At 48.2% G+C, this 11469-nt stretch overlaps 1 protein-coding gene across 1 annotated transcript; it reads left to right on the top strand.

Moving 5' to 3' along the window:
• Positions 1 to 7659: 7659 nt before the first annotated feature.
• Positions 7660 to 11405, top strand: TUBA4A (tubulin alpha 4a). The gene is made up of 4 exons (XM_079134516.1): positions 7660 to 7814; positions 9498 to 9720; positions 10022 to 10170; positions 10363 to 11405. The coding sequence occupies exons 1-4, from the start codon at positions 7812 to 7814 to the stop codon at positions 11332 to 11334; spliced, it is 1347 nt and encodes a 448-aa protein (XP_078990642.1). The 5' UTR covers positions 7660 to 7811; the 3' UTR covers positions 11335 to 11405.
• The last annotated feature ends 64 nt before the right edge of the window (positions 11406 to 11469 follow it).

Raw genomic sequence — 11469 nt, 5'->3', positions numbered from 1 at the left:
TGGCCTGTTGACTTGGATACAGCCCAGCAGGCAGGGCTGATCCTGGGCCCACACGGAGCCAGAGGAAGGGCCAGGACTAGGAACCCCACACAGCTATTCAGGCCCCTGGGTACCTGTTATCTGTTGCCAGCCACTTTATCCCTTTTCTGGTTATAGCCCAGCCTTTAAGAGTGGGAGAGGAGTTAGAAAACAAACCCCCAGAACTCCAAACACCACCACCTCTTCCCTCCCCGCATGATTAGTGAGACCTGAAGTAGTGTGGGTGGGACTAAGAAGATATCTGCAGTCATCCAGAAATAATGAGTCCTTGGGCAAGAGATCAAACGTGGGATGTTCTGGGTGCAAAGTCCCATATCATAGAACATAGGGAACTAGGGTCTCATAGGGAGCCCTGCGCTGAATACTTACTAGCTCATAACTTCTTTGGGACTCAGTTTTCTCATCTGTAACATTGTGAGGCTCAAAGGAGATAAACTCTCTCAAGTGCTTAGTATGGAACTGCTGCTGTTCCCTAAAGGCAAAGCAAGATGATGAGCAGAGTCCCAAGGCTGTTCTTAAATGTTTCTCCCAAGTGTACTGCAAGTCATGGCTGCACTAACCTGGCCCTGTGTCCCCAAAGGAGACTCCATATTGCCTTGGGAAAAATTCTGAAATAAAAAAATTTCAATCTATAGTATTTACATCCTGTTTTATACACTGTCCCCACAACCTCGTGCTCGGTGTTGAACCCAGGGCCTGGTGCCTGCTTAGGCCAGCCCTCTACCACCTTGTAGTTCTTAAGGCAGCTTTGCACCTTATCTCCTTTGAGTCTCTCAACAACTTTGTGAGGTAGGCAGGGTGGTCCTCTTCCCATAATGAAGAAAAGGAAATTGAAGCCTCTGGTGTCTGTCAAGGGCACATGGGGTTCATTAGTAGTGAAATTAAGATTCATCTGAGACTCAGGCTATGCTTTCCCTACAGCCCCTCCAATGCCTTTATCTCCTTCCTTACCATCTTCAAATCCTTGGTTATCCAGGTCACTTCCTTGCACACCCCTCAATTCACTTGCCTCCCTCTAGCTTCAGTATCCTTATTTGACTAAATCGCACCCCTAATTAAATCCATTTCTTCATCAACTTCGTTCCTGCATTCACCCATTAAACAATGGCTGTAGAAAAACCCAGAATCATGCTCACTGCTCTGCCTTCAAACGAATGACCACTAACCTCCAATGGACCCTAAAGCTGCCTGGAAACCATCTACATTTCTCCCATCACTCTTCCAGATGGCAAACATAACCAGGAATAGGAATGCCAGATTTAGCAACTAAAAGTATTTTATTTAGCAACCCTATCCAGCAAGTAGTTACCAATGTGAAATTTCAACCACTGTGGCCAGCAGTAGAGGAGTTATTTTGAGATGGTGGCTTTTTCAGAGCCCCTCTCATCACCCACATCTCAGGGAATGACCCTGAATCTCCAGATGACTAACTCTGGCTTTGACTAGAGGGTTGAAATCTTCAAAGTCAGAACTCTTCTCTCTTCTTTTGGAACCTGAAAGGACCGGAGAGAGGATAGAGCCAACCAACACATCAAAAGTAAGCAAGCTAAGCTTCCTACTTCATGAAGCCATCGACCTCAGGAATTATTATCTGAATGAAGGTATTTGAGGCCCAGAGGGCTTACTGAGCCCCAAACTTCCTTGTGTGACACTTAAACTTCTTGGACATCTCAGATAAGGCCTACATATCACCAACTCTACTATCCTAACAGCAGGTGGAGGTCTTACTATAAAACAGAGTTTAAAGAAGCTGAGATTTTAAAAAATCATATCAATGTATCTAAGTTATAAAAAGAGAGGCAGTCAATACTCTTAATTCCTTCAGCAAATATTTATTTACTAAGTGCCTGCTACATGCCAAGCACAGGGGCCAAAGATGAGGTAGAGGACAGAAAATTTCTCTTAAGGGATTTAACATATTTGTGGGGAAGACAGACAATAGACACATGATAAAATTTCAGACAGCAATAGCACATGAAGAAAATAAAACAGAATAAGGGGACAGAAAGAGATGGGGGAGCTACTATTTCAGAGCAAACAGAAGGACCATCTCTCTAAGAAGGAGATATTTAACTGAGATTTGAATGAGGAGTCAGCCATGGCAAATTCTAGAAAAATAGTGTTGGAGGAAGAAAGAACAGCAGGTGCAAAACTTGATAGACAGGAGCAAGCCCAGGTGTTCAAAGAACACAGAGGGAAAGGGACCTTGGAAGGGAGAAGCACAGGGGTGGCAGGAGTTAAGTAAGCACCATTACCTAGTTTGTGTTTTAGAGCGAATACTGCAGCTGTTGTGTGGAGGATGCGATCTAGGGGCTCAAGGACAGATTTAGGATGCAGGTTGGGAGGCTACTGGAAACATCCAGAAATGAGTGAGTAATTTGGGCTAGAGATGTAGCAGAGAGGTATTGGAAGTAACTGAGCTTAAAAAAAAAAAAAAAAGAAAGAAAGAAAAGTGAAAACCATTCTTGCTAAGGCAAAGCATGACAGATCTCCCTAGCAACCTGGTCTGCCCCTGCCCCCACTTCTTTGCTGGCAGGGAATTGATTTTGTTTAAGTATTCACCCTTCTACTTGCTCAAGAAAAACGACTTTCCCCAGATGCTCAGGTAAGTGGAGATCAGTGTAAACCATTCATGGTAATTCTGTTCCTTCCTTCCAGCAACTGGAAACACAAGGAGATATCTGCTAGGGTGTGTTTTCTGTCTTCCTTTCCTCCTTTCTTCCCTTCCCCTTCCCCTTCCCCTTCCACCCTATCCCAACCCTGTGAGTCTGTATGTCTGTCTGCCTCCCTCTCTCCCTCTTTTTTTTTTTTTAAACTTTTTTAAGGGGGTGCTTTAAGGAAAGGATTTTCTTTTTGATAAAAAAGAGATGTGGGAAGAAACCCCCTATAATAAAGTGTCATATGAGAACATAATACTTAGGGCTGCTGTGGCCATCTTTTTAATCATTCAGGAAAATGTCACAAGCCCATTGAGGATGCAAGAGCAGAAAGCTGAAATACCAGAGTTATTGGTGACATCACTGAATCAACCCTGGGACTGCCCTACACTCTGATTTGTAATGGGATAATGAATATCCTCATTGTTTACACCATGGTTAGTTATGTTTTCCATTATTTGCAGCCAAAAAAAAAAAAAAAAACCTAATAAAGAAGGGGAGGAGAGATGGAAAGACAATACGATACTATGTTTTAACTTAAGCACTTGGGTTCAGAGCAATATTGTTCACTCAGAGTGGGATGTCTAGAAGAGAAGAGGGTTTGGCGGGAAGCAGGTGAGGGTTGGAAATTAAGAGCTCCACTATGAACGGGCTGTTTAAGATGTCTGATGGGCTTTCGAGTGGAGATATCAAGAAGGCAAACAGACATGTGAGTCTGAAGTTCAGAGAGAGGTCCAAAATGGGATATACATTTGAGAGTCATCAGCATACCTGTGACATCCATTTTTTGGGTTGTTTCTATGGATCCAGGGCCTTTCATGTCCTATGCAAGTGCTCTATCACTGAGACACCCCCAGACATATCCTTTTCTTTTTATTCTTTTATTTTGCTGTTGCATGAGAATATACACAGTGTGGTTCTACTTTCTTTCTTTCTTTCTTTCTTTCTTTCTTTTTTTTTTTTTTTTTTTTTTTTTGGGCACTGGGGATTAAACCCAGAGGCACTGAGTTACATCCCCAGCCTTTCTTTTATTTTTTATTTTGAGACAGGGTCTTGCTAAGTGGCTTAGGATCTCACTAGGTTGTTGAGGCTGGCTTTGAACTTCCAATCCTTCTGCCTCAGCCTCCCAGGTTGAAGGGATTACAGGCATGCATCACCACACCCAGTAGTTCTACTTCTTTATGAATAATTCTAGGAGTGTTATGATAGATAACTTTTTATTATGGATATTTAAACATATACCCCAAAGTGGAAATAATGTAATAAAATTCTATATACTTGTCACTGAGATTCAACAGATACTACTTCAGGGAGAAAAAAAATTTTTTTTTTTTTTTTTTTTTTTTGTGCTAGGGATCGAACCCAGGGCCTTGTGCATGCAAGGCAAGCACTCTACCGACTGAGCTATCTCCCCAACCCAGGAAAAGAATTCTGAAAGAAAATAAGGGCACTTGGGACTGGGCTGTGGGAAGCTCTGTTTAAGGTAAGCCATCAGAGACCACCAAGAAGGAGTGGCCATGACAAAAACAAGGAGCCATGAAGAAAGAATCTCAAGGAGAAAGGATGTTCTACCATGTCAAACACCACTATAAGAGGCTGAGAAAGATAAAGATGTAGACATGCCTTTGTGGATTTGGCAAGATTTGGGTCACTAAAGACTGAAAGGAGCATCTGAGTGGAGCATGTGAGCCAAGGCTACTGGCAAGTGTTGAGGAATGAAGACATGGAGATGGTGACAATAGGGACACTCCCTTTTAAAGGTTATTGTATAAGAAGGAGGATGACTGGTAGAAGTTCCAATTCAGGACAAACAAGGATACACAAAACTACAGCTCCACCTCTCCAAAATGGAGTTGGTGGAGACAGTTTAAACTTTGAGGCCCTTGCTGCCCTATTCCAACGTGAAGGTGAGACTCTGGGAAGGGGTTAGAAATGATGGTGGTAACAACAGGTTAGGAAAGAGGGAGAGAGAACCAATGGATACCCACACGGAGTAGATGGACTAAAAGATGACTCAATGGTAAGAGTGAAGAAACACTCTAGATTCTGTAGATGTATGGGAATGTCTAAATACTTTGGACCATTACCTTCACAGTCACAGAATTTATGGCCCTAATTCAAGAGATCTGTATATATCCTGAGGGGACACACACATGCATATGCTCACGCATACACACACACACACACACACACACACACACACACACACACAATCAGAAGTAACATCAACATTCTACTCACATGCCCTGGACATTTCTTCCTGCACTCCTGTCTTCTCCATTTTCTCAGCTAAAGAGGCCTGCTCAGGGGTGGTAAACTAGCTCAGGAGTCAGGGTAACATAACCCAGTGTAACATGGGCTGAGTGTATGAAGTTAAATAGCAACAGTTACTCATTTTCTGTGTCAGAGAGCTATTAAGAGCAAAAAGGGCTGGTGAACTGGAGGGAGCTTATCTCTCACCCTAAGAAGATAGCCGCTAGCACCTCCATTTATTTCTGTCCTGGTTTCCTATTGCTGCTGCGATGAATTAGTACAAACTTAGTGCTTAAAACAACAAAATTTATTATGTTACAGTGCTGGAGACCAAAAGTCCAAAATGAGTCTATGGAATTAAAATTAAGGTGTTAGAAGAGGAGACCCTAGGTGAGACACTGTCTCTTGCCTTTTCCATCTTCTACCAGTTGCTCTCATTCCTAATTCATGGCGTACTTTTAAAGTCAACAATCATGTCATCCCAGTCTCTGCATTTGACCTCTTCTCTTCTGATTCTGACCAGTCTGTCTCCCCCTTTAACTAATAAGTACCCTTGTTATAACATTGGGCCCAACAGGATGCTTCAGGTTAATCTCACCATCTCAAGATTCTTACTTACCTTTATCACATCTGCACAGTCTCTCTTCCTGTAAGGAAACATAGTAACAGGTTCCAAGGATTAGAATGTGTCTTGGGGGTGGGGTTGCATTATTCTGCCTAACACAGTTGCTAAATGGGGATGCAGGTTTGCTAGGACCAGAGTCTCCAGTTCTTTCCAAGATGGGCTAGACATCAGGGATTTGATATGACTGCAGAAACAAGTTAATACAGCTGATCTGAGACTGATGTTCTTAGAAAGAAGATAGTTCATTATACCTGCTTTTCTTCTTTGAGTCTGGAATTTTGGTATGTGCTAGACAGAGGTGCCTATGTGACAAACTTCCATAAAAAAAAAATCGTGACTACTGAGTCTCTACTGGGTTTCCTTGGGCAGAAACACTGCAGGTAAATGTTACTGCATTTATATTTTGGAGGAAGAGTATGATTTGTGTGAGCCTGATGGGAGAGAGAGTACACAAATTCCTCCAGATGATCCAGGTGTTCAACCTTACTACATTGCTGTAATAAACCTTTGCTGTGAGCATGACTATACATGGGTTCCAGTGGGTCCTTCCAGTGTATATGCTAACATGGGGTGGTTTAGGGTATGCTACAACACAATAATTCCCAATCTTCTCATATTTTAAATACTATGGTGGTTAACAACATAAAGGCCAGACAAAACTTTGCTGAGAGGGAATTGGGCCTCCAGGCAGTCAGTCTTCAACTTCTGTCTTCTTAGAGTTCTATCCTCATTTTAGCCCCACCAAAAGTCAAACAGGTTGAGAGTTTTGCCTAACATAACCCAGGTCTCACTGTATTCATTCCGCTGGAATGGGGTACAGAAGGAAAAAAGATGGTGAAGGAAAGTCTGCAAGACTTGTGCCCTGTGATCAATGGCCAATGCTCCATCCTCTGCAGAGACCATGACCCCATTTCCCAAAGGATCCTTACTATGTGCCCTTGTTGGCTTTATTTTTATGAATGAGTCTTCTTTTCCCAACTAGATGGCAAGTCTACTGGGAAGAGAGACCTTGTCACATTTCACCGTATTCCTATCTACATCTTGCCTAAATCAAATGCCAATTAGCTATTTTGTTGATAGAAAGTTTTCTGTCACTAGTTATTTTGTGGGGTTGTGTTGCATTGCCAGACAGCCCTGGCCCTGGGGAAACAGGATAGGAAGAGAAGCAGGTGAATCCTTTCTAAGTGATGACTGACTTGAAAGACGGGTTCTTAGGGACATGTCAACCAGCACATGGGTACTGCTTGAGGAAACTCCCCAATGGAGAGAGACAGAAAATGTAATGCAAGTCAGGAAAAGCAGAAATCACTTGAAAAGACATTTCCTTGTAAAAATGGAAATGAAATGTAGAAAGAAGAAATGGCTTCTGCTGAAAATGCTAAGGTATCAGTGAGATTAAGTCACTTGCCCAAGATCACACAGCACGATCTGGATCCCAAGTCCACAGAATTCCAGGTTCAGCGCTTCAGGGTTCAGGTGGCCCCAGTGAATCCTCACTAATAGTGACCACGCTGATGAAGGGACCACTGATCAGCTGGCGGCCGGAGAGCCTCGGCAGATTCCCCAGGGTCGATCCTCGCTGACAGGCTTCGGGGTTCCGCTCTAAGGATTGGGTACTCTGGGACTCAGGCTGTGCAGCTCCAGTCCTCGACCTCGCACAGGTGTGGGCCAAGGACCGTCGTCACCACCCGGACCAGCAGGCGGCGTGCGATTGGAAGGTGGTCCCCGGTGACAGGCTGGGACCGAACAGCCTATTGGAGCCTCCAGGGAGTGGGAGCGGAGCGGGCCTCGGGCGATTGCCGTCTGCAGCCTCCTGGGAAGGAGGATTTCACCAGCATATGCCTAAATCAGAACAGCTGGACCACCGGAGCCTTCATGAGGCAGGTGCAAACGGGACACGCAGTGTCACCGCACCCTACATCCCTGCTGGGGTTCTCTGGAGCCTAGGGTGTCACCTTAGAACAGGAATTGGGTTAAAGTCTGGGCGCTACTCCTAACCTAAACCTGACAGGTGAGGTACCCGGGAACGGTAAGGGGCTGGCACCCAGAGTAGCCCCACCCTCGGGACCGCCTACCCTTTGAGGGCGTGGCCTCCGGGTCACCCAGACCCTAGTGGGCGAGCGGAACGCGCGGGCCCCGCCTCCCGCCTATAAGAGCGGTGCGGCACTGCAGCTAGCGCAGTTCTCACTGAGACCCGTCACCCCGACTCAACGTGAGACGCACCGCTCGGATTCACCATGGTGAGTGGGCCTCACCGGGATTGTACCCGTCCCGTCCCCTAATTGTCTTTCTCCTTCCAGGCAACTTCCTTCCAGGGATGCTTGGGACCCTATGCCCAGCATTCCGGATCTCAGGGAGGTGTAAGGATTTTGCACTTCCCCCAACCCCCTCCGGGGGTGACTTTGACCTGGTGTGTTGACCATCTTCGGAGGCTGGGGATGGGGGATGGCGTGGGGTGGGATTCTCCACTAGCAGAAAGGAGCCCTCTTAGCAATCCTGCCCTGTCTCACCAAGCATTTGTGCCCCAACCCTCCTGAGGGGAGCCACACAGTCCTTTCCGCCCTGACCCGCTTGGCTGCCCCCGCCACAATCCCACCCCCGCTAGTCCCTGAAACCAACCGAACACGTGCTTGGCTCCAGAAGGTGGAAGGGGTCAAGTTACTTGGTGCCGCATCCCCTTTTCCTGCCCGTGTGCATCCCTCGCACCCACAACCCCCCCCCCCGTGACTCAGCACCCCGCTTCTGAGCCAGGAGGGGTGGCGGGAATGGGATTCGGCCTCCTGAGGCGAGCCCGCCTCTCTCCTGCGGGAGCTCGGGTGCGCGGAGGACTGGCAGAGACAGCTGGCGTTGAGCGGGTTGAGCGACAGCACAGATAGAGGCCAGGTTGGGGGAAGGGGAAAACTGTGTGTGTGGGGGGGGGGGGGGGGTATTTTTAGCCTATGAGCGGGGACCGAAACCCAATCCCCACTTTCGGCTAGGATGTAACTGGTAGGACTCCAGAGGGATAGCGGATGTAGGGTCTGGCTGCAGGATGGCGCTCACACTGCTTGGGGCAAGGCGGGTTACCTCTGGGGCCTCACCGCAGGTTCCGCTTCCTTTTCTGGGTATTTGGAAACTGTCGCCCCGCCGGCTTGTTGTGGGAAGGGAGGTGCGCGAGCCCTGCGGACTTTGGTGCTGCAAGGGTTAATTTCGGACAGGTAGGAACACTACCTAAGGCTGCGAATGCCCCAGTGCCCACAACCCTAATTGCCCGCCCCTGCCGTCTGCGCTCACCAGCATTATCACTGCTATTTCTGTGCGGGCTGTCGCGGTGGATGAAGGTGGTGAAGATATGCAGAGTGCGGGGGTGGATATGGGGAGAGAAGACAGATGGGATTGATCCCCAGAGCCAGATGGGATTTAAAGGTGGGGAGAGAGGGCATCTTGATGACCAGAGTGATCAGCTGATCCAAAGGCTGAAAGACCTCTGCTCCCACAAGAAAGAAGGGAAGAAGGTTATAGGAAATTCCAGTTCATCCTCAAAACAAAAAATTAATTGGGGAGGCCTCTGAATATTAACTCTAAAAAACCTGGAGAAGCGGGTTGTGATTAGGAGGGATTGGGAGCAGCTGGAAAGTCTCTTATCCTCATCTGTTACTGAAGCCTCTGCTGGTCTCATGCACATGCCCTCTCTGTCCTCAGTGTCCTGTGAAAGTGACAGGGTCATGCTGAGCCTCAGCTCTCACCTGACAAATTCCCCAGTGTGAAGTAGACTAAGGGGTTGCTTGCCCTACCTGGTACCTCCTGCTGGGGAGACTGCCAGCCTAAGCCTCCCTTCTTGCCAACTGAGTCATCCCAGCTGGTTATAGGGTGGGAGAAAGGAACATGAAATGAGGACTTGTGGATGTGGCACTTATGATGTGACCCCTCTCTTTATCCCTTAGCGCGAATGTATCTCAGTCCATGTGGGGCAAGCAGGTGTCCAGATGGGCAATGCCTGCTGGGAGCTCTACTGCTTGGAACATGGGATTCAGCCTGATGGGCAGATGCCCAGTGACAAGACCATTGGTGGAGGGGATGACTCCTTCACCACCTTCTTCTGTGAAACTGGTGCTGGAAAACATGTGCCCCGGGCTGTCTTTGTGGATCTGGAGCCCACTGTAATTGGTGAGTAGAGGGAGCAAATTTGAGGGAAGTGGAGAGTGACTCCAGAGAGAGGGTGTCTAGAGCTGACTTTCCTGATCCTGAAAACTTCTATCCCTATTTGAAGCTGAAGATGGCAAACCTGACCTTAGGCAGGCTGGACTATAGCAGATCTGGGTTTCTCTCACATTCTGGTATCTTAGGCTGGCAGAAGGATGAGCTAGCTCTTCTCTATATCTGGCCACAGCTACCACCCCAGGGGAAGGTCCCTGCAGAGCGCAGCCTTGTGGTTTTTGCCCTAACAGTGTGGTTTATCCCCTTCCAGATGAGATCCGAAATGGCCCATACCGACAGCTCTTCCACCCAGAGCAGCTCATCACTGGGAAAGAGGATGCTGCTAACAACTATGCCCGTGGTCACTACACCATTGGCAAGGAAATCATTGACCCTGTACTTGACCGGATTCGCAAGCTGGTGAGAATTTGGCATGGGAGGGAGCTTTTTCTCATCCATTTCAGGAAGTATATGTTCCAGAATGTGACGCCTCCATGGGATACAGATTGGTCTTTGCCTTGACTTCTCAGATATTTTAGGCTACATGCAGCTACAAGACAGAGTTCCTTGGGTCCTTCCCCTACCTACACTGCTCTCTTTCTTGCCTTCCAGTCTGACCAGTGCACAGGACTTCAAGGATTCCTGGTATTCCACAGCTTTGGAGGGGGCACCGGCTCTGGCTTCACCTCCCTCCTGATGGAGCGGCTCTCTGTGGACTATGGCAAGAAATCCAAGCTGGAGTTCTCCATCTACCCAGCCCCTCAGGTGTCCACAGCCGTGGTGGAGCCCTACAACTCCATCCTGACCACCCACACCACCCTGGAGCACTCAGACTGTGCCTTCATGGTGGACAACGAAGCCATCTATGACATCTGCCGCCGCAACCTGGACATCGAGCGCCCAACCTATACCAACCTCAACCGCCTCATCAGCCAAATCGTGTCCTCCATCACAGCTTCCCTGCGCTTTGACGGGGCCCTCAACGTGGACCTGACGGAGTTCCAGACCAACCTGGTGCCCTACCCGCGCATCCACTTCCCCCTGGCCACCTATGCTCCAGTCATCTCTGCAGAGAAGGCCTACCACGAGCAGCTGTCAGTGGCAGAGATCACCAATGCCTGCTTCGAGCCCGCCAACCAGATGGTGAAGTGTGACCCCCGGCACGGCAAGTACATGGCCTGCTGCCTGCTGTACCGTGGAGACGTGGTGCCCAAGGATGTCAATGCCGCCATCGCTGCCATCAAGACCAAGCGCAGCATCCAGTTTGTGGACTGGTGCCCCACGGGCTTCAAGGTTGGCATCAACTACCAGCCTCCCACCGTGGTGCCTGGGGGTGACCTGGCCAAGGTGCAGCGTGCCGTGTGCATGCTGAGCAACACGACCGCCATCGCCGAGGCCTGGGCCCGCCTGGACCACAAGTTCGACCTGATGTATGCCAAGAGGGCGTTTGTGCATTGGTATGTGGGTGAGGGCATGGAAGAGGGTGAGTTCTCTGAGGCCCGAGAGGATATGGCTGCTCTGGAGAAGGATTACGAGGAGGTGGGCATCGACTCCTATGAGGACGAGGACGAAGGAGAAGAATAGAACAGCTGCCTGGAGCCTACTTGCTATGTTTATTGCAAAATCCTTTCAAAATAAAGTTTCCTTGCACGGTTTCTTGTCCCCTCTGTGAATACTTGAGCTTCTGCTGCCTTCCCCTTTGTGCTGCTGCTGTTGCTG

Source organism: Sciurus vulgaris (assembly GCF_902686455.1).
Source record: "Sciurus vulgaris genome assembly, chromosome: 3".
NCBI classification, from domain to species: domain Eukaryota; kingdom Metazoa; phylum Chordata; class Mammalia; order Rodentia; family Sciuridae; genus Sciurus; species Sciurus vulgaris.
The sequence above is the reverse complement of the archived record's forward strand: the minus strand, read 5'-3'. Positions and strand labels throughout refer to the sequence as shown.